The sequence below is a fragment of the Electrona antarctica genome (genome assembly GCF_951216825.1).
Source record: "Electrona antarctica genome assembly, chromosome: 6".
Classification (NCBI taxonomy): domain Eukaryota; kingdom Metazoa; phylum Chordata; class Actinopteri; order Myctophiformes; family Myctophidae; genus Electrona; species Electrona antarctica.
The window spans coordinates 4,094,352-4,118,561 of record NC_136811.1 but is presented as its reverse complement, the minus strand read 5'-3'; the positions used below and the strand labels follow the sequence as shown (position 1 = coordinate 4,118,561).

The 24,210-nt window shown below is 42.7% G+C and overlaps 1 protein-coding gene across 1 annotated transcript in view; it reads right to left on the bottom strand.

Annotated features, from left to right (window-relative positions):
• The window catches only part of LOC306924411 (immunoglobulin superfamily DCC subclass member 3-like), a gene marked incomplete at both ends in the record, with an annotated part of 56,138 nt that overhangs the window by 6,735 nt on the left and 25,193 nt on the right, over positions 1 to 24,210 (bottom strand). The window contains 7 exons of the mRNA XM_079502906.1: positions 87 to 337; positions 1,272 to 1,437; positions 12,839 to 12,997; positions 14,627 to 14,764; positions 15,873 to 16,003; positions 17,692 to 17,836; positions 19,313 to 19,627. Coding sequence (XP_079359032.1) covers positions 87 to 337; positions 1,272 to 1,437; positions 12,839 to 12,997; positions 14,627 to 14,764; positions 15,873 to 16,003; positions 17,692 to 17,836; positions 19,313 to 19,627 — 1,305 coding nt within the window. The remainder of the gene's footprint in view (positions 1 to 86; positions 338 to 1,271; positions 1,438 to 12,838; positions 12,998 to 14,626; positions 14,765 to 15,872; positions 16,004 to 17,691; positions 17,837 to 19,312; positions 19,628 to 24,210) is intronic.

The window sequence follows — 24,210 nt, the reverse complement described above, 5'->3', positions numbered from 1 at the left end:
GCTTCCAAACTCTGATGGCAAGACGCCGGCCACGGTTTGCAAATGGTCAATTCTCTGCAGCTATAAAAATATGTGTCCCAACCGACCTCCCAGCATCCTGATGTGCAGCACGTAGCCAATGATGTGCTCCGACAGCTCAGGGGCGGGGTGGTCCCAGCTCAGCTGTAGGCCGGTGGAGGAGAGGGGCGTGGCCTTGAGGTTGGCGGGGGACTGCGGGAGCAGCGTGGACTGTGAGAGGGCCAGGCGCGCCGACGCCTGGTTGGTGCCGGCGCTGTTTTCGGCGATGCACTGGTAGATGGCCTCGTCCTCCGCCTTGATCTTCGTTATGGCCAGGGTCCTGCAGAGGGAGACAAAGAGTCGAGTTAGATCGGTCGTTTTCAACCCTTTTTTCAAACCCATGTAGACCTGAGGACGGTTCTACAAATGTCTTCTAAATCATGACAGTTTTCTTGATAAACCTTGTGTTTCTATGTCAGTCGTCCTTGACATTTTCATGTCAAGGACCCCCAAAGAAATATATAATTGGCCGCCGACCCCCATCTGAAAATAATATGTTTGTTCCAGGGACGCCCCGCCCCCCAAAAGCAAAGATTTGAGTTAAAAACGTTCACTCTGTAATAATATATATTCGAAGATGTGTGCCACATTTTCACAATTTTTCCAAAATAAGTATAACAGAACGCTTAAAACACCAAAAGGGGTTCCCGCCCAAAATGGGTTAATTCAGCATTTGAGCCACGGACCACCATTTTGATGACATTTAGCCTCTCGGACCCCAGACTATCACCATGTAGTGAAAACTCCTGTAACTGTAACCAGAAAAAATAAATAAATAAATCGATTTTTGGAAATTATGAATCGATTTTGAATCGTCCATAACAGGAATCGCTGTATTGATGTGGGTGCCATATAGGAGAGATAATAGGCAAATGTTGATCAAAATAACAACCCTTCAAATATTGTTTTCCGAACTCTGCCTAAGGTAAACCATTAGTGTTGTTAGCAATGTTTCAATGTGCTTTCTTTGCATAATTCAAACTCTGAACACCTTTTTTTCTTGTTATTCTGTCCAGTTCTTATTTCACACAAATACCGATAACGATCCCCAGATGACCAGAGGCAGAGATGTAATTTACCCAGAATTCCCAGCAGAGTCGCTACACTATCTTATATGGAATTTGGGAGAAATGATGATAATGACTGTGTGCTGTGTGTGCATGTGTGCGTGTGCGTGTGCGTGTGTGTGTGTGTGTGTGTGTGTGTGTGCGTACGTGTTGCCGTTGGTGAGTTTGACGTTGTCTCCTGGAGTCAGGATCTTGCCGTTCTTCAGCCAGATGAGGTGAGGCTCGGGGACGCCCTGCGCCGTGCAGGTGAACACTGCACTGCCCCCTGCTGGCCTGGAGACAGACTGAGGCCACTGCTGGAACTCTGGGGGGGCTGGAGTGTGGAGAGAGAGAGAGAGAGAGAGAGAGAGAGGCAGATTAATTTTTAAAGAACTTATAAACACAAGATAGGTAATTGGAAAGTAAAGGTTTTGTGATGTTATGCTGTAACCCTACACCTCTGGCCAATCTATGCAAATAAAATATAAATCAATTATATAGTGTTTCAATTGGCCAGCCAAATAGGTCATCTGTATATGATTTTATTTCCGTGTCTGGCTGCCTTTCGCAGTCCATCCCTCACGGGATTATTCAGACACACTTTACAATACATTATGTTTAAGTATATAAGTGATATTGCACTAATTGTATCTGTTCGCGAGGTCATTGTTTATACCCCAAAATCATGAAGGCATGAGTTGACCTCTGAGATGAATAAATAAGTCTTCCAAAATGGTTTGCTTCGCAGTCTAAGTATGTAGTGTGTGTAATAATATGCATTGCACGGTGTAGAGTGTGTAGTATACAGTAGGACCTACTGAGTAGGCTATGTATGTACTATGTAGTATATAGCTTACTATGTAGTATGTACTATGTAGCATGTACTATGTAGCATGTACTATGTAGTATGTACTATGTACTATGCTGCACGATTCTTGATCAAATGTGAATCTCGATTTTTTCCTCCACAAGAATTGAGATCACGATTCTCACACGATTCTCATTTTTTCCATGAAAATATTCATGGTCTTTATAGTCTGTAGTTGCTGAACATTACTACATTCAAAACGTGGCACCGCTGGAGCCTGTGGCTTTAATAAACAGACAGCATCAAAGTGCTTGACTTAAACCTCTCATAAATCACTTTTTTGCAGCAAAAACACAAGAGGAACTAAAATGAATTGGACAGCCAAAACTAGTGCTGAACGATTCTTGCTGACATTTAGAAATTCGATCTCACAGGTATCTGAATCTAGATTGTTATCTTTTCTTTTTGATGAATTGTGCAGCACTACCATGTGGTTTAATTGTAATGCATTGCTGAGGGTGCGAGCTGCAGACACTCTGCTCTGTTGATGTCATTACCCACAGCAGTCAGTAGAGGGAAGCAGAGACATCTAGGTCTCAGCAGCAGGGACACTTTTTGAGTTTTTAAAAGGACTGACAACAGTTCATGTGGTATTGTTTTCTCATGTTCTGCGCGTCGAGGCTGTTCTGTAACCATAATAGGACCATCACAACAGTCTGACAACACCAACAACAAACAGCAACAGAACCTAAAGACCGGCCACCACCGCCATTTTACAGGAAAGACACGTTGTTCCACCGGGGTAGACAGCGGTTCAGTTCTTTTCCCCCTGCCTAATTTTGAACCAAATGAACTGGTTTGGATCTGAACTGGAATACAAATATATATATACTTCTTCTCGCCCTGAAGTGTGAGCCAATAAGGTGACCATGACACTCTTCAAGTTGGAAGATGCCCATGTGACATAAACCACCCTTAAAAATAAAGCACGGAATTCTACAACAAAAGTTTTTTTTGGGGGGGTAAAAGAGTCCTGAGAGGAGAGGAGAGGAGAGGAGAGGAGAGGAGAGGAGAGGAGAGGAGGACAGGTGCTGTCTCGCCGACCCCATCATCTCCATAGCAACACAATAGCACACGAGTGCGTGAAGCCCCTCCCCCTCTGTCTCCAGCAAGTCATTGTCATCTCCCTGGGAATGAACCCGGGGGGGAGGGGGGGCAAGGTCAAAGGGCAAGGGGCAGGGGGGGTGCACTTGAAAAGGGTGCCATTAATCAGTGTGTGTGTGTGTGTGTGTGTGTGTGTGTGTGTGTGTGTGTGTGTGTGTGTGTGTGTGTGTGTGTGTGTGTGTGTGTTTGGGGGGGGGGGGGCTCTGTTTCTTTCATTAAGAGAAAAGCAGTGATATAAAAGTTGATGTGGTGAGGGGGTCCGATCCGCGCGCCCGCACACACACACACACACACACACACACACACACACACATCAATGTTGTCACTACACACGTCGCTATAGGTTGATAGTATATCGTGTATCAGTGTTTGCGTAGAATGTGGATAATTTGGCTTGTCAGCCATTTTTATTTCAAGTAAGGTCTGTTGTGGGTCTGTAAGTGAACCAGGGAGATACCGTAACAGTTTTTTTCAACATTATTAAGTTCTCTCCAACTGGGACCAGTCCGAATGGTATATATAACACTGGTTCATCTAAAATCTCACATTTCTCTTTCGGTCCTCAACAGACTGTGTGCTTTTCACTTCAACTCAAGATGCTGTCATATGAAATCGAGTTAGCTTAATTGCGTGTGTGTGTCTGTCACAGTCTGTGTGTGTGTGTGTGTGTGTGTGTGTGTGTGTGTGTGTGTGTGTGTGTGTGTGTGTGTGTGTGTGTGTGTGTGTGTGTGTGTGTGTGTGTGTGTGTGTGTGTTGGGGGTGGAGGTGGGGCTACTTCACTCGAGAGAGGAGTGATCCATTGTTAGAATGAATTGTGTGTGTGTGTGTGCGCATCTGTCCTCTCACTTTAGTTCACACTTGAACTTGAGACAGATCATTATTTCCACTAGTCTAGTCGCCGACCGCAACGCAAATACAGTCACACACGGCGACCAAACCTCAGAAACACTGCAGACCACCACTAGAAACATTACAACCACCACATTACAAACATCTAAACGAGCACCGAACAATTCATTGGAACAATAATCAAAATCGCAACATTTCGAAGTCGCAGAGGCTGCAATTAATCTCATTAAAGAGATGGGGTTCTAAAATTAGACTTCTAAACAAAGGCGTCTAGGTAATATTCCGTTCCATGAGGAAGGGGTTAATACTCATAAGAAATATCATAATTTAAAACAACCCCTTTTTGGCATGTTTAGCTCACTGTGTTATGGTGCGGATTGATGTGAATCTGTGGAGCAAAGCTTGTTTTTATGAATGAAATGTCCGTGATTTCATCATGAATAGGAGGTTTATTAGAAGCAGACCATTTTAAAGTATCAGCTTCAGCAGTGAGCAGCTAGAGCTGATTAGTTTGAACTACAAGCTGAGCTCGTTAACATCCGGTAATTAGCCGTCATGTGGAAGTAGCTTGGTGTGTGTGTGTGTGTGTGTGTGTGTGTGTGTGTGTGTGTGTGTGTGTGTGTGTGTGTGTGTGTGTGTGTGTGTGTGTGTGTGTGTGTGTGTGTGTGCGTGCGTGTGCGTGTGCGACCAGGAATAGACATCATCACTTGTGCAATATCACATGATATCTAGGGCTCCATTTTCGTCACCGCTAAACCGCCTATCCCTAAACTTCTTACTTACTTTTTACTATTTTGAAAAACATTTTTGAATAGTTCAACTAGCCAATCTACATTGACACGATGTGAGCTCGTAGACTTGTTTTGCAAAATAGTCAAAAAAGGCAAAGCAGTTTAGGGATAAGGGGTTTAGCGGTGATGAAAATGGAGCCCCTAGTCTCATATCACAATATGCATTTAATATCAATACAGCCTATATACTTCCCAGACATAGTCGGGCGTATCTCTCCCGAACAGACAAGACAGACAGAAAACACATCCTACAATTTTCTTTCAAAACCGTCCTCTCACATAATTTAGCCAAAATCCAATGCATTTGAAAGAGCAACTGAATATTGATGAGAAAGTTGCGCGAGAGCCCCCCCCCCCCCCCCCCCCTGCCTGTGAACTTGAATGCCCATAATGAAGCCATTAGCATACGCGGGCGCATCCGTGTGACGTTTGTTGGGCACAATGATAATAGTGTGATTGTGTTTACCATGTGAAGTCTTCTCGGGGTCCCTAAACAGATGCAGAGTAGGGTAGGGTAATATGTGCATATCTCCCTGGGAACACCAGCCCCCTCCCCTCGCAGACACTAGACCCTTCTGTCTGACTTGCCTCTCCACGACCCTCGACCCCTGAACTTGGCCTTGCCTCTGTCTGCAGATGGCAGCTGGGACAGGGACAAGTGCTGCCTTGGGCCTGGGGGCCTCTGCCCCCCCCCCCCGTCCATCCTCCGCCGTGCGTGCGTGCGTCCGTCCGTCCGTCACATCTGTCTGTCTGTCTACGTGTCTGATTTTGACGGAGCATATAGTACCGGTCTCTTCTTTGAGGGGTGCTATAAGCCCCGCCAACGTCTGGCTTGCTGGAATCATGTGGCAGCCTTAAGTCTATGGACTTTTAATGATAACTTACAGAGAGCACTTTTTTGCCTTGTAATGTTTGTTTAGAGAACTTTAAATGAACCATGATCAGGCGCCGCTCACTTTGCATGAGTGTGAGTTTTATTTAGTGATAAGCATATGGCACAATGGACCTAAATTATAAAATCTGTGAGAACACCAAACATCAGAATATCATTTTGACCTGGTTATATATAGTTTCATGTGATTTTGAGGTGTTTTTGAGGCCCCTAGACTTCAATAAGCATCACGAGCATGCAGACATTATCTCAATATATTATACCCACATCATGTCAACATTGCACTGTAGATGCCTCTCTTTTTCTTTTTTTTCTTTTTTTAGATATTTTTTTGCAGCTTACACCTTTTATTGGTTTTTTTGAAGGGACAGACAGTAGGCTGACAGGAAACGGGAGAGAGATGGGGGAAGACATGCAGTAAAGGCCGTGTCGGGCTCGGGAGTCGAACCCGCGGCACACTGCGACTGGATTACCAGTCGGGTGCCCAGACGGTTATGCCACCGCCTGGGCTGTAGCTGCCTCTCTTGTTTAGACTCCAAGAACTGTAATGATGATCACATTCTAGATCAGTGATAATTAACCCATTTTCGGGCAGGAACCCCTTTTGGTGTTTTAAGCATTATGTTATACTTTAGCTATTGAAAAATAGCTAAAGAAAAATCTACAAGCTTGTAGTGCGGCACCGAGTGCCGCGCTACGAGCTTGTAGGTATGCTATTTTTTTAAAAATCTTGAAAATGTGCCTCAAATCTTTGAATATATATAATTACAGAGTGAACATTTTAACTCAAATCTTTGGTCCCTGGAACAACATATTTTCAGATGGGGGGGCGGAATCATATTATATAAATACATACTATATAAATCTTTGGGGTCCTTGACATGAAATATTGAGCACCACTGATTACAGAAACATAAGGTTTTTCAGAAAAGACATTTTTTTAATTTTGACGTCAGGCATAAATGGGTTAAGGAGTCCAGGGAGATCAGATCTTAGTCTAGGTCAATCAATCAATCAATCAATCAATCAATCAATCAATCAATCAATCAATCAATCAATCATAGTCTAGGTCAGTCACATCTCTAGCCAAGACCAGAGCCTTGGTGTAGTGTAGTCATGGACTCAGGACTCCATTAACACAATCACAAAGTCAGCCTGCAATCACCTCCAAAATATAGCACGGGACAGTTTTCTATGTCAGTGGTTCTCAAACCTCTATTTCATGTAAAGGACCCCCAGAATTATCTGAATTTGGCCGCCGACCCCCATCTGAAAATATGTTGTTCCAGGGACCCTCCCAGAAGCAAAGATTTGAGTTCAAAACGTTTGCTCTGAAAGAATATATATTCAAAGATTTGCGCCACATTTTCACGATTTTTTCTAAAATAGCAGACCTACAAGTTCACAGCGCGGCACTCGGTGCCGCGCTGTGAGCTTGTAGATCTGCTATTCTTCAACAGCTAAAGCATAACATGATGCCCAAAATGGGTTAAAGAATGTATGTCTCAGCAAGACCTAGAAAACCTTGGGATTCATCTTCAGTACAATTTACAATGTAGGCATTTAGCAGACGCTCTTAATCCAGAGCGATTTACAGTAAGCAAGAACATAATGGATCAAACACATAGAAAGTCATCAAGGGTCATAAGTAAGCTATAAGAACCTAACATCCGTCTATCTAACAGTAGAATATGTGTACTATAAGTATACACTATATAGTATAGTATAGTATAGTATAGTATAGTATAGTATAGTATAGTATAGTATAGTATAGTATAGTATAGTATAGTATAGTATAGTAGGCCTATAGTATAGTATAGTATAGTATAGTATAGTATAGTATAGTATAGTATAGTATAGTATAGTATAGTATAGTAGGCCTATAGTATAGTATAGTATAGTATAGTATAGTATAGTAGGCCTATAGTATAGTATAGTATAGTATAGTATAGTATAGTATAGTATAGTATAGTATAGTATAGTATAGTATAGTATAGTATAGTATAGTATAGTATAGCTGGGTATAGTATAGTATAGTATAGTATAGTATAGTATAGTATAGTATAGTATAGTATAGTATAGTATAGTATAGTATAGTATAGTATAGTATGATTTATATGTGTATAGTTTCATTATATAGATACTCCACTGTTACGTTCTTAGCTTACGCATGTTTCATGATAACTATGTTTTATCTATGTGATGTATTGCCAAAGCTTTTTGTTCTTGCTTAACGTAAATCGCTCTGGATTATGGGCGCCTGCTAAATGCCTAAATTGTAAATTGTAAATTGCTTGACGTTGTGTGTAAAGCACATTGAATTTTGCTCGTTGCTGAAATTTTCCCTACAAATCAAACTGCCTTGCCTTGAGGAGCAGATGCTATAGATCAGCATAGTGTATAGGTTGGTTGTTAGAGGTAAGAGAAAGATGACAACGTCCCCCGAGGCATTAGCGACGTCACATCCAGTTGTTGCCAGATTGAGTGAGAGAAATAAGCAAGCCAGGTCTATGAAACCAAGCCCAAAAGAAGCGACTATAGGCTACATGATGGGTATGACCACCTTAAACCACACAAGCTCACAATTATGTCAGCTTACACGTTGTGAGCTTGTGTAGATCAGTTATTTCAAAAATAAATCCCTGAAAAAGGTGACACAAAACACAAAGATCTGGTATGGGGGTCCTTGACATGAAGGTGATGGTTTAACCCATTTTGACCTGAGATGAGATTCTAAAAATGTCTTCTACATCCTGACAGTTTTCTGAAAAAGCTATGTTTCTATGTCAGTCGTTCTTCGATTTTTCAAAAATAGCAGACCTACAAGCTCGTAGCGCGCCACTCGGTGGCGCGCTATGAGCTTGTAGATCTGCTATTTTTCCAATAGCTAAAGCACAACATAATGCTAACACCAAAAAGGGTTCCCGCCCAAAATGGTTTAAACGACATCAGGAAACAAGCAAAGTACGCTTTAGAAACAAGCCCAAAAACCAGCAACCCGCAACTACCAACATTTACAAGCGACTTCACAGAAAAAGAAGCCCAGCACACAGTCGCTTATACTAAGTCAGACGTGGCAACACTGATCATGTCCATATCGTTCCCTAATAAGTCCATTACCTCTGCACTCTAGCCCCTCCCCTATCTCCCATGATCCTCTGCTGCGCACCGTGTCCTGAGGGCCTCCTGGGATAGGTTGCCAGGTGCCAGGGGTCAAGGGTCGCGGGGTGATTCTTCACCCTGACACGCAGAATGATTGCTCTAGCCTGCTTGTTCCTCTCTCTCTCTCATCCTCCCTTTTGTCTCTTTCTCTCCTCTCCTGATTCTGTCCCTTTATTGTCCAGCTTTTGGACTTATCAGTCTTACTGGTTTTCAACCACGCATGCTTTGTCACACGACAGAAGTATAGCGAAATTAGATAAGCTCGACAAGCTCACGACGCACGTAGACTGGCTAATTCTGCCGTTTTTTTCAACATTCAATTCATTTCAAATGTTTACTTTTTGAAGATTTTCATAATACTGTATAGACAATAATTAGCCTACTACTAGCCCCAAGTTGAAAGTGTGAGAACAAAGTGGATGATACGTACTGTTCCATCGCAAATCCTGTTTTTGTCATTGTCAATTTAACTGCAAATGTAAATCTGTACCCTATTCAGAGTCAAATGAACACCAAGCATTTGACTGTGCATGAAGTGTCCCTAGATACATGTCTTCTAGTATTAAACCTATTTTGACCTGAGATCAGATTCTAAAAATGTCTTCTACATCCTGACAGTTTTCTGAAAAAGCTATGTTTCTATGTCAGTCGTTCTTCGATTTTTCAAAAATAGCAGAAATACAAGCTCGTAGCGTAGCAGATCTATGAGCTTGTAGATCTGCTATTTTTCAATAGCTAAACATAATGCCAACACCAAAAGGGGTTCCCGCCCAAAATGGGTTAACTTCAGTTCAACTGAGCTGAAATACAAAATACTTTAAACAAAAGAGACTGAACTTAGTGCTGTGATTCTCAACCAGTGGTCCTTGAAGGGGTTCCAGGTGGTCCCCGTGCCGCTAAATGATGGAGAGTTGGCAACCAAATGGACCCCTTATAGATCTTTAACTCTTGAGAGCACAGCATTCATGATTTATTGTTAAACATCTGCATTACTTAAGTTAATTTACAATAAGTCTATGCAATTAGATTTTTGTCTGTGTGTCCGTGTTATCTCTCCCATGGAATTGTGGACAAAATCCTATCCAACGATAACAAAATATAACTAAGCTGTGGGTCTGAGAGGCTAAATCATGTGACTAAATTTGACTGAGGGACTGCCATTGGATTTTTTTGAATTTTCGTTTTTTCATGTCATGTGAAAGCAGGGAATCATAGCTTCAAATTGACATATTTGGTTGTTCAGTTTGACCCACCAGTTTTGGAGATATGGCTTATAGAGTAATGTCTTGCAGAGAAACAGCGAGTTGAGAAAACAGACTTGAAAGGTTCACTTCTGTGGTCTCTAACATTACACCTAGCTACATGTTTAAGCATTTATTTCATATTTACATGTTCATTTCAGCTCTGACACTTATTTCAGACATGCTCTAGTTATGTGAGTCATTTTGGGGGAAAAAAATAAGGTTTTTCTCCTCTGGTGAAAAGCTGGAATTTGAGAGATGGCAGGCTCTCAGTCAAATCTGGTCACAAATGGTGGTCCGTGGCTCAAACGATGAATACATAATTGACCTTGATATGGAAAAGGTTGAAAACCGGTGATTTAGTTTGACGGTCCGCTGCAAACAATCCGCTGGGCTGAATCCACGTTTGACAAGAGATCAGATATAACAGACTATAGCGCTTCTAGCAGTCTAGATATGGAGAGGAGCAATAGAGATCTGTTCCTGATCACCTCACACTGACCTGCATTAATATTAACAACACACACACACACACACACACTGACACACACACACACACACACACACACACAGCGCCTCAGGACACCCTACATAGGGGGGTCAGGGGTCACAGAATTGTGCATGCGACCTTTAGGGTCATGATCAAATCCAGTAGAGGTTAATCTAATCTGACCTCTCTCTCTCTCTCGCTCGCTTGCTCACACACACACACACACACACACACACACACACACACACACACACACACACACAGTAATATTCATTGCATCGAGACCGCTATCAGCACATTAATCCATCGTTCGTCCGTCCGTCCGTCCGTCCGTCCCCCCCCCTCTCTCTCTCTCATCACCTTATCATACACATACACTCTCCCTCCATCCATCCACCCCCACCCAGCCCTCTCTCCCCAGGGTATACCAGCTGACCTGAATGGGGGTAGGTTGTAGGGGTTGGGTCCAGGGTGGGGGTGGGTGGGATGTAGGTTAAGGTTTAAGGTTAAGGTTTTGTATAACATACGGACGGGTGACCAGACAGACAGACGTCCCTGTTTGGGGCCAGGATTGTTCCCGTCTGTAAAAAAAAAACACTCAAATGTCCCGGGTTTTCGACATCAAAATTGTACCGGTTGTTGTGTTTTGAGCGGTTACTGCTTACGTAGACGTTAATGATCAGTCATGTTGCGTTCTGTTGAAAGGTGCAGTGTTACAGTGTAACTTTATTTTTTATTTTTTATTTAACCAGTAAAAACCACATTGAGACTGAAGTCTCTTTTACACAGTGTGAACTGGCCAAGACAAGAGGCAAAATAAGTGACACAGCTCTGCCAGAAACAGCAAATACACCAGGGGTTCTCAACCCGTGGGTCGCGACCCCTCGGGGGGTCGCCAAATTATTTTAGGGGGTCCCCAAATTATTTTCAAAAAAAAAAAAAAAAAAGATTTTTTTTTTACGGTTTTTCAAAAATAGCAGACCTACAAGCTCGTAGCGCGCCACTCGGTAGATCTGCTATTTTTCATTAGCTAAATTATAACATAATGCTTAAAACACCAAAAGGGGTTCCCGCCCAAAATGGGTTAAGGTTATTGTAGCAGTCAATTTATATTGGGGGTCGGGAGGGGGCGGGGGTCCCGAGATATTGCCAAAGCATTTCCGGGGGTCCCCGGCCAAAAACGTTGAGAACCCCTGAAATACACGACAAAAAAACAACAGGACAGACATGCAACGCTCATAAATACAGTATACCCACTACCGAAGAGGCTCAAAGGGAGAACAGGAACGTTTAATAACGCGACCAATAAGGACTAATAAATAAAAACCAAGCAACGAAATGTGCTAGTAAACTAAAAAAAAGCAAGCGAACATTTTGCTATACGTCAAAGCAGGAGCTGTGTGTGGGAAGTGTGCCCATGGCAATCCTTTTAAAGCTCACTAGGGGAATCACAGCAGCCAGTTAGCTAAATGCTTATAGTGCTGAAATATTTGTCCGTCCCGCAGATGAAAACACAAGGTGTATAATAATAAAAATGCAAAAAAAAAAAGTCAAATAAATTGTCATTAAGTAATGGAAAAACAGCAGATGTACTGAGTGCATTGTATGAGCTATAGCTACAGTATAAGCTGTGAACTTGTGGAGCGGATATTTTTAACAGTTAAGTGTTTGGATTTTTTTTTTGCAGTTTGGGTTTTTTGAAAATACACTTGGGGCTCTATTTTCATCCATGCTAATCCCCTTATATTATACTTTGCATATTTGTTTTACTATTTTGAAAAACATATTTGAAGATTTAACTATTCAAAAATGTTTTTCAAAATAGTAAAAAATAGGCAGAGTGGTTTAGGGATAAGCGGTTTATAGGCGTGGATGAAAATAAGTTGGCTTTGCAGTCCAGGGTGGGGGTGAGTTGGGGTTAGATGGATGGAGGAGGTCCATAACCCGATAGCAGCGGTCTACCCTGAGTGAGTGTGTGTGCGTGTGCGTGTGCGTGTGCGTGTGCGTGTGCGTGTGTGTGTGTACAGTCATCAAAGGACCCACAAATTGTAGCAGAAGTCATCATCGGCCACGCTGGACTATACCTTAACCACCGAGTGGCGCGCTGAGCTTGTAGGTCTGCTATTTTTTGAAAAATCGTGAAAATATTTATTTCAGAAAACTGGAGGATTTACAAGATTTTCTTTTTTAATTTTGAGGTCGGCCTAAATGGGTTAAGCAAGTAAGTAAGTAAGTGTGTGTGTGTGTGTGTGTGTGTGTGTGTGTGTGTGTGTGTGTGTGTGTGTGTGTGTGTGTGTGTGTGTGTGTGTGTGTGTGTGTGTGTGTGTGTGTGTCTCACCTTGCACCACCAGCCGTCCCAGGGCCGTCCTCCTCATCCTGGTTCCTGGCCTGTTAGCAGAACACACGTAGACTCCAGAATGCTGCAGCGTGGCGTCGCTGATCATCAGGTTCCCCGTGCCCAACACCTGGATGCCCTCCACGCCGATGGAACGACCGTCTGCGCACACACAGCACGCACGCACGTGCACACACACAGACAGACAGACAGACAGACAATGAAACAACTGTTTGTCAATACAAAGAAGGAAAAGAGTGAGATATTATAAGAAACATTAAACTAACCACATGAACCTATAATAGGGGGGCGAACGTTCGGTGAGAATTGTCAATCCGTAAGCTCACGGGTCACGGCAGGACGGTGTGAGCTTGTGGATTGGCTGTTTTCATCCAAACATTCCCAACAGGACCCGAGACCCGCACGGGTCGGATCCGTGTTTTATCATAATCACTCGGAGTTCGAAAAGGCCGTATATATATACAGCGGAACTCGGGTCTGTCTATCATTATGTGTAATACCCGAGTGGATCCGAGAAGACCCGTTCTACTGTGTGACCGTGTGGACTACTGCGTGCAGGTGCGACGCGCTGCACTGGTGTTAGCATTATGTTATGCTTTAGCTATTGAAAAATAGCAGATCTACAAGCTTGTAGGTCTGCTATTTTTGAAAAATCGAAGAACGACTGACATAGAAACAGCTTTTTCAGAAAACTGTCAGGATGTAGAAGAAATTTTTAGAATCTGATCTCAGGTCAAAATGGGTTAAGGGCCTTTCAAACGGGAAGCGAGGAACGCAGGCGTTGAATTGCTGTTTAACTTCTACAATGTTTTAGGTTGGTTCAGGATAACATTACTGCAGCGCAACAAAACAAAAGTTGAGCTACGCAATGCATGCGTAGCGTGGGCTACCATACTGCATACCGCCACTGCCTGCCGGGCAGATTTGAATAGAAAACACGGGCTCGATGCCGTCACTTGGTATGAAATCTATAGGAACGGGGTCGGAATCGGATCAAATGTCACAGATGCATTTCGGATTCCGGACCTTTTGTTTGGGACCTGTGAAGAGCTCTAGTGTAGAGGACACAATACTAACAGATCTTGTATAGAGCCTTGGAGAACCCCCGATCAACTAAGCATGTAGGTTTTAAGTTGGGTTATTGCTGGTTTGTATTATTACTATTATTACTAGTCGCGTTTAACTGAATCTAAAATGAAAGAGCACCAAATCTGATCGTTACAAAATATCATTTTAGTTCATTACCACACTGTAAGGAAACATACATTTAAAAAATATATATATATATTGTGTCCAATCCAATAGGCTTATTTGGAATCCTTTGCTTAACGAAAGAGATCGTTAAATATCATGTTAAAAGTTTTTTAAAAAATTGACCTTTTTACCAATAACATAACATTAAAGGAACTGTTAACGGTTAATATGTGTACAGACAGTGACTTTAAAAGCGTAATGTTGTTTACTCGGTTGGCAGGTATCAATACACTTTTAGACATTATCTTGATCGCCTCTTGTCTTGATTGTTTAAACATGACGTCATGGGCCGCTATGCTCGATAACAGGCTTGATAAGCCCAACGCTTATTGATAACGGGTACTCAATAAGCTTGTTTTCGGAATTTATCGGTTATCGAGCTCCATCCCTAATCTTTATACTATGATGAATATATAGTTGAAATAAGTTAATATATGTGATGTATAATATATCTTGGTATACATTCCAATAGAACAGTGATTTTTAAAACAGGAAGAGGAAGTAGAGGTGTGTTACCGAGGCGACTCCAGGACACGATGGGTCTGGGGTTTCCCGTGGCGATGCATTCCAAGATGGCCGTCTGGTGGACGGTGATGGTGATGTTCTGAGGTCCCGACAGGATGACCGGCTCCTTGTACAGCCTGGAGCCCGCCACTGATGGACGGACAGACAGGCAGGCAGACAGACAGACAGACAGACAGACAGACAGACAGACAGACAGACAGACAGACAGACAGACAGACAGACAGACAGACAGACAGACAGACAGACAGACAGACAGACAGACAGACAGACAGACAGTTACAATTTAGGCACTTAGGCAGGTTCTCAAACGCACATTTCAAGGACTTAACAGTATCCAGTATACAAATGGAACCCAATGGAGCCGTATAAGGGTCCATTGGGTTCCATTTGTGTATACTGTCAGGCCTCATACACACACATCAAACCCATGTGCTGTGTCTTGCCTGTGTTTAATGGCCGCCACAATGCTTTTTCCCAATGGGAGTCACATGTGGTTTGACCAAACTTTTTTTGTTTGACGGACAGAGCACAGCCATCAAAGATTCAATTAGCCATTGTTTGGTCAAAACCATGTGACTCCCATTGGAAAAGCATTGTGGCGGCCGTTAAAACACGGACAAGACACAGAACGTTTGATCTGTCAATGTTTGATACGTGTGTATGAGGCCTCAGAGTTATACAGACATGCAGTGTCTATGCAGTCTACTAGTAGTGAGACCCTTACTTCCTGAGTGTCTATGCAGTCTACTAGTAGTGAGACCCTTACTTCCTGAGTGTCTATGCAGTCTACTAGTAGTGAGACCCTTACTTCCTGAGTGTCTATGCAGTCTACTAGTAGTGAGACCCTTACTTCCTGAGTGTCTATGCAGTCTACTAGTAGTGAGACCCTTACTTCCTGATGTCGAAATTTAAAAAAAAATCTTCTAAAACATGACAATTTTCTGAAAAACCTCATGTTTCTATATCAGTGGTTCTCAATATTTCATGTCAAGGACCCCCAAAAATGATATGTAATATGCCACCGTCCCGCATCTGAAAATATGTTGTTCCCCCCCACCCAGAAGCAAAGATTTGAGTTAAAAACGTTCGCTCTGAAAGAATATATATATTCAAAGACTTGAGGCACATTTTAACGATTTTTCTCAAAAATAGCAGACCTACAAGCTTGTAGATCTGCTATTTTTCAATAGCTAAAGCATAACATAATGCTTAACCAGAGTTGGGTCCAGGGTCTTACCAGTGACTGTGAGCAGCGCTTCGTGGCTGTAGCGGGTGTTAGCGATGTTGCTAGCCACGCAGCGGTAGAGGCCGCTGTCGGCCCTCTTCACACCCGTGATCTGGAGGATTCCTGTAGGCAGCAGCGTACACCTGGAGAGAGAGACACACACCGTCGCCACAGTTACAATTTACAATTTACAATTTAGGCATTTAGCAGACGCTCTTAATCCAGAGCGACTTACATTAAGCAATAACAAAAGCATGGCATACATCACATATATAAAAAGTAGTTATCATGAATCATGCGTAAACTAAGAACGTAACAGTGGAGTATCTATTTAAACTATACATACTATACTATATAATATATTATACATGTGTACTATAAAGTGCTATGACTACATAAAGTGCAATTCTAGAGCTGTCTACGTAACAAGCTATAAGTCTGTTTAAAATACTATCTAAGTCTACATAATGTGCTATCTAAGGGGCCAGGCTAGGGCAAGTGCTACGGGCCATGGTGGAGTCTGAAGAGGTGGGTTTTCAGATTACGGCGGAAGATTAGAGCTGTGTGTGTGTGCGTGCGTGTGTGCACGACGTGTTAGGGCTTTCACTTCTAGTGATTTTTTACTAGTTGCCTAATTTACTAGTCGACTAGTTGTTTAACTACCTTATGTGAAAAAGAAACAGTTTTGTACATTTAAAGGAGAATTCCATACTAGCTTTCTTACCTTTATTTGTAGTTGTTAGGTCTATACCAAAGAGGTCCAGGTGTTATTTTGTGCAAAAGCGCATTATTGGCTATTTCCCCTACCATAAGCCCTCAATGAATTGCATTGAATTGAATGGGGCATTGGGGTGTTGTGCTAATTCGCTTATTTCCATCGCTCAAAAATATATATCCTCTCTTCATAATATAAATAGTATCCCAAGCGGCACACTTCACTACTTATTTTGATGGAAATAAGCGAATTAGCACAAAAACCCAACCCCCATTGAGGGCTTATGGTAGGGGAAATAGCCAATAATGCACTTTTGCACAAAATAACACCTGTAATAAGAGGTAAGAAAGTCTTCTAGCATGGAATTCTCCTTTAAAAACTGTGTATTGGTGACTATATAATCTAGCTGATCTTGAGGCCTACAAATACGGGAGAAGGTTGTATTTTCATACGTATCCGTTGAGTTATTACACTATTACACAGGTCCAAAAATGGAGAAACCACCTTCTAGTGAGGTCCAGAATGCCAAAGCCCGCTTGAAAAAATGGTTTCCTGGTTTTTAACAAAGCATTTCTGAGATATGGTTACAAGAAAAAGACTGAGGTTGGAGTCAGAGCAAGCATTTAGGGCAGGGTTCCCCAATAGGTGCCCCGCGGGACATTTGCGGCCCGCGGAGCGCCCCCTTGTGGCCCCTGGAAGATTTTTTTTTTAAAAAGGTTTTTTGTTTTGTTTTGGGGGAGTGTCCCAGATATAAATGGCATTAAATGGGGGTCAGTAGCCTATGCATGTCAAACTGGGCACCCCCTCAAGGACCACTGGTGGTCCCCGGACCACTGGTTGAGAATTTTGTTTTATTAATTAATGAAATCATAAAAAACCCAATTTTTCGTGCGTGCGGACTCGGCCCCCAGCCTGGTTCCCTAGTCAAAATATGGCCCTTGAGGAAAATTAATTGGGGAACCCTAATTTAGGGGTTAGGTTCGGGTTAGATGTAATGTTAGGGACATATGATAGGGTTGAAAAAATGGCAAATAAAAAAGGTAAAAACCATTGTTGTCCTCGCAAGCATAGAAGTACCAACTTGTGCGTGCGTGCGTGCGTGCGTGCGTGCGTTACCTGCTGCCGTCAGTATTAAGAGCTGTCCTGTTGCGTTCCCAGGTGATGTTGGCCTCAGGGATGGCGTTCACCTGACAGGTGAGTCTGGCCACGCCCCCTTCATCTACCGTCATGGACTCTGGATGAGTCTGGAATTTAGGAAGAGCTACGGGGAGAGAGAGAGAGAGAGAGAGGGGGGGGGGAGGATTATATAATAGGCTATTAGGGATGTGCCGATGAGACATTTTGGCCGATATCGATATCCGACATAATTCATTGCTGTTATGATCTCATTGAAACATTATAATAATTGTGTCCATTCTGAAAAATACATGTAACAGGGTATCTGCACTGCAGGCTTGGGCAAGTCAGATTTAACTTAAATACCTTTATATTTAATATTGTGAGCTTGTAGATCTGTTCAAGCTGTTACTTTGGGCTTGTTTATCTGTAAGGACAGACCGATTAATCGGACCGGTTAATTAATCGGTCTGATTGATTAATCAAACCGATGCCGATTAATCTAAAAACAACTAAAATCGGCCGATACCGATGTGTTTGCCGATTAATCTCTCATCACTATATAATACTAATAACTTACAACATAGGCTATTATAGTAGTTTATGTTCTCGCCCCAAAAGAGAAATTAGGTGTTTGTGTTTCCACCCATTTGTGTCCACGAGGGGTTCGGGGTTCCGACCCAGTGTTGGGGAAACAGAGTGTTCAAACACTTTCTGAAAATGTAAAAGATAACCTCTGGATCCAATGTAGTTATTATCATTTAATCATTTAAGTCCTTTCCACAGCTGGATCCAATGTAGTTATTATCATTTAATCATTTAAGTCCTTTCCACAGCTGGATCCAATGTAGTTATTATCATTTAATCATTTAAGTCCTTTCCACAGCTGGATCCAATGTAGTTATATCATTTAGTCGCCATCTCTTATCTTTAGATGAAAGTGGTTAACAACCTCAAAACGCATCACAATGCAATGCGTTGGGAGCTTGTAGATCGGTCAATCGACACTGTAGCACAATCAAGTAGGGCATTAACTCATCAAAAAGAAAAAATATATATAAAACACTAATAATAATATAATAATGGTAATAAAAGGGATGTTCCGATACTGTATCGGTAAAAGTATCGGATCGACCCTTATTTGTGCAGGTCATATCGGTATCGGTGAATATGCCACGATCCGACACAGGGGTAAGGGGGTGACTCTATGGCAGGTAAATAAAATGTTGGGACATGTGGAGTTTGCTTTGGAGTTGCCCAAACTGCAAGTGCACATTTGAGTGAGGAGTCTGCTATAAACACAACACGAGATGTATATAGCTAGATAGCTATAAACACAACATGAGATCATGACACTGGTATCGGTATTCGGTATTGGTATCGGCTAACACAGAAATTGAAGTATCGGGATCGGATCGGAAGCGAAAAAAGTGTATCGGGACATCCCTAGTAGGCCTAATAATACTGTCCTTGCAGTTCATAATACCGCGAAAAACTCACATGCTAGCTGGACTCTAGCCTTGCGGCTGACCAGCATCGCATAGCGGTTCATAATACCGCTAAAAACTCACATGCTAGCTGGACTCTAGCCTAGCGGTTCATAATACCGTCAATAACTCACATGCTAGCTGGACTCTAGCCTTGCGGCTGACCAGCATCCCGTAGCGGTTCTGCGCGGCGCACTCGTACTCTCCGGCGTCCGTCTCGTCGGTCTCCCTCCGCTTGCTGAAGCTCCTGATGGACAACGTTCCGTTGGGCAGCACGGCCGCCCGCATTCCGCTGGTCGCCACGGCCACGCCGTTGCGTCGCCAGGTGACGGCGATGGGCCCCTCCCCTTCCACCTGGCAGTCCAGGGTCAGGGGGCGGTCCCGCACAGCGATCACGTCCTCGGGCTCCCGGAGGAAGGCCAGCTCCGACGCCGACGTCCCGCCCACCACTGGGAGGAGGAGGGAGAGAGAGAGAGAGAGAGAGAGACATAGCGAGAGAGAAGAGAGAGAGAGGGGGGGGGGAGAGGAGGGACATGTTCAAGAGTCATTTCACCAGAAAACAGAAATCACATTCTGAATATAAAAAATACATGAACTCATTTGTCTTAGGGCTTCAACCCATTTCGACCTGAGAACAGATTATATACAAAAGTCTTCTAAATCCTAACAGTTTTCTGAAAAACTTCATGTTTCTATATTAGTGGTGCTCAACCTATTTCATGTCAAGGAAACCCCGGAATTATCTGTATTTGGAAGCGGACCCCCATCTGAAAATATGTTGTTCCAGGGACCCCCCAGAAGCAAAGATTTTAGTTGAAAATGTTCGCGCTGAAAGAATATATATATTCAAAGGTCTGCACCACATTTTCACGATTTTTCAAAAATAGCAGACCTACAAGCTTGTGGCGCGGCACTCGGTGCCGCGCTATGAGCTTGTAGATCTGCAATTTTTCAATAGCTAAAGTGTAACATAATGCTTAAAACACCAAAAGGGATTCCTGCCCAGAATGGGTTAAAGGGGAAAACCACTAATTTTCAACGTTGAACTATTAATTTACCTTAGAGTTGTTTTGTGGAAATAATAAATAAGTCCCCTCCTTCTATTCTGCCCAGAACTGGAGGTCTCTAGAACTTGGGGCCATGTGATCAGTGACATCACAAAGATGTACTCTATAGCCAAATTGCAATACCCCAAAATCTCGGCCACTCGCTCACTCACACTCGGTCACTCCAGCACGGGAAATTATGGTGAAATCGGTGACCTGCCCAGAGATTAAAATAGGGTGCATTTTGCATCCCAAAACGCAGTTTATAGTCAAGGGACGCAATAAAACAACGACCTCTGCATCCACGGGATGCAATACTGTACTACTGTACTGTTTTTTATTCTAGTTTATTTTGCTAGCTTTAGTTATTATAATAAAAATTTCCTCTTCTGTTTTCTACATGAATATAACCACATTATAACCATTAAAACATTAAATGGGAGTTAAATGCTGCAACTTGTAAAAAATGGCAAAATATGGCTCCTAAACGTGGTTGAAGTGGGACTCATAAAATGTCCCTGGGACTCATCTAAAAGACCATGATCCCTGCATCCCGGGACTCATTACATTGAAAACCTATTTACATCACTGGCCTGCCGAAATATGTGACCATCTCGTGGACTTCAACACAACTTACATGGAGGTCTTTTAACCCATTTTGACCTGAGATCAGATTCTAAAAATGTCTTCTACATCCTGACAGTTTTCTGAAAAAGCTATGTTTCTATGTCAGTCGTTCTTCGATTTTTCAGAAATAGCAGACCTACAAGCTCGTAGCGCGCCACTCGGTGGCGCGCTATGAGCTTGTAGATCTGCTATTTTTCAATAGCTAAAGCATAACATAATGGTAACACCAAAAGGGGTGCCCGCCCAAAATGGGTTAAATACGTGGCCTGCCCTGAATACCGCTAGGTTGAACTCTGCTAATGAACAAAACTGCAACGATTTACGTTCGGACACTGACATTATGTTATTGTCTAGTTACGATTGTGACATATTTCAGCGGGTCACCAATTTCACCGTAACACCACCCGTGTGAGCGAGCGAGTGGCCGAGATGTATTATTTCCACAACTCTAAGGTTTATTAATGACATTGAAAATGAGTGGTTTTCCCCTTTCATGACATTTAACAGGACCTCACATGCAGCCATGATCTATGTATGGCTTCATCAGTGCTTTATAATAATTCTTATAGTCATAATCATGTTATAATGAACTATAGACAAAACACAACAATTTGTGTGCAAATACATGGAGAGAACATCATCACGCATGTGTACATATCCAACCGGCCAACCGCCGCACACAACAGAATTCATAAAACATCATACAAATTGTACATATCCAACATCATACATTGTACATATCCAACCGCCCAACTTTGATTTTAGTTTCAGTCATAGTCTTTTGAATAGTTTTCATTTTCGTTTTAGTCACATTTTAGTCACCTGGAATGTGTTAGTGTTAGTCTAGTTTTAGTCGACTAAATGTCATGAGATTTTAGTCGACTAAATCTACAGTTGATTTAGTCGACTAAAATGTATTTTGGTGGGCATTGATGCCGTCGTAAGGACTGTTACTGCAGTCCTTACGGACCTTACGGTCCGGGGACCCCTGGAACTCCCTCCAGGGGGTCCCTGGAACTCCCCCCTGGACCCCACTTTGAGAAGCGCACTGGTCTAAAAAAAACCAACATGATTTACACCCAGTGACACATGTCAATAAAGGACACAACAGCTACAGATTTCCTGGAATTGTGTGCGGTTCCCTGAACTCGGGGATGGTTTCTCAGAATGCATGGGCCGCGTGGGTGATCTCTCATTTTAATAATATTATGAGTCAAATGCACTTATATGAAGCACAAAACACCACACGACAATTCAACTGGAAGTGGAACCTTGATGTTGCTTTGTATTGTTGTGACACTGCAATTCATTTCATTTCACCGTCAAAATGATTTTTTGTATTGCGGCGTTGTTGCAAGTCCAGACAGTGTGTGCGTGCGTGCGTGCGTGCGTGCGTGCGTGCGTGCGTGCGTGCGTGCGTGCGTGCGTGCGTGCGTGCGTGCGTGCGTGCGTGCGTGCGTGCGTGTGTGTGTGTGTGTGTGTGTGCTGGGGGTCTACTTCACTCCAGAGGAGTGCTCCATTGTTAGAATGAACTGTGTGTGTCTGTGTGCGCATCTGTCGTCACTTTAGTTCACACTTGAACTTGAGACGGGTCATTATGTCCACTGCCCTACGGGGTCGGTTCCCGTATACATATTGAATAATATGTATAAGTGGAGTGGCCAGTCTCGATAGAGAGAACTGGTGTTTGTTTCCGCGGCCTAGTCGCCGACCGCAGCGCTAGAAAAATTACGACCACACTCGAGCGCCGGAAAGTAATACAAAATCTGAATATGAAGTGACATTTCCAAATCACAGAGGCTGCAAGAAGAGAGGCGTTCCAAAATAGACTTCTAATCTAAACAACTGTATTGTAGTGTTTTAGGTCATTATTTGTTCCATGGATCAAGTTTAACAATACTCATTCCTCCCTTACCTGTACCTTTAAAATAGTGGTGATAAACATCGTCGAGACGATATGCCTTTTCAGTGATATCGTATCATGACAGCAAATGCACATTCTATGATTTGCAGTTCGACTTCATTTTTTGAGTGGTGTAAACCACTCCTACGACTGGCTTTGTTAGTTTACGTGTCTGTTCGTACCAAAGTTATAGTTTATGTGTCTGTTCGTACCAAAAAATTAGCATGGTTGCTATGGTCACCCAGTTCACACGGGTGTGATTTCATTACGTCAGACCACAGTTGATCAGTCTATATAAGACCTTACACCACTCAGTTCGCACGGGTGTGATTTTTTACTTAGAATTACTACTGTTTTGGTCTAAAATGGTCATACTACCTCTTCTTTTCGTTTTTGAGAGGCGCTAGCCCCTCCTATACACAGGTTTAATGTTTGTTTTTAGTTCAATGTTTGTTTTTAAAAACGCCATTGACAATGAAGGGAAAATGTACGTCATCTTGTCCCTAAACACAAACATTATATCCCATTAACAATAAAGATAATTTAATGTTTGTTTTGACACCGTTTGTTTTACATCATATATCACCTAATCATATAGAAACATGAGTTAGACTTTAATATATTAGCGCCCTTCACTTCACACGGGTGTGTGATTTTCAGTGGCGTGCACAGACAGTTAGAGGGGCAGGTGCTCAAGTTAAAAAAGGGCACCTTGTGCAGCGCGTGGAACCGGCCGGTTGTCTTAATCTATTTTGGGCGGGAACCCCTTTTGGTGTTAGCATTATGTTATGCTTTAGCTATTGAAAAATAGCAGATCTACAAGCTCATAGCGCGCCACCGAGTGGCGCGCTACGAGCTTGTAGGTCTGCTATTTTTGAAAAATCAAAAAAAAGGGCACATTGCCAAAAGGGCAGGGGGTGCTCTAGCACCCCCTAGTGTCTATCTGTGCACGCCACTGGTGATTTTTGTTACTTAGGTGGTTGTACTGTTAAGCAGTGGTTCCCAAACCTTTTCATGTCATGGACCCCCAAAATGATACTCACATAGCCTGCGGATCCCCATTAGAAAGTGTATTCCCCCAAAAGAGAAGATTGCGGGTCTAGCAGTTGATTTTCAACCATTTTCATTTCAAGGGCCCCAGCGTTGACCTGAATTTGGCTACAGTGACAGTCCCTCATTTCATGGCATTTCTATCTCTGGGATGTATATTGTAAAATCAATGTTAATTTAACTCTGAGAGTGAGTTACAGACCCATAAGGGTCCATTTGGTTCCTAACTATCATTTAGCTGGGGACCCCCTGGAACTCTCTCAAGGACCCCTATGGGTCCCCAGACCCCACTTTGAGAACCACTGCTGTTAACTTGAAGATGGTACTTACTGAGATGGTGGTGATGATGATGATGATGATGATGATGATGACGATGATGATGATGATGATGATGATGATGATGATG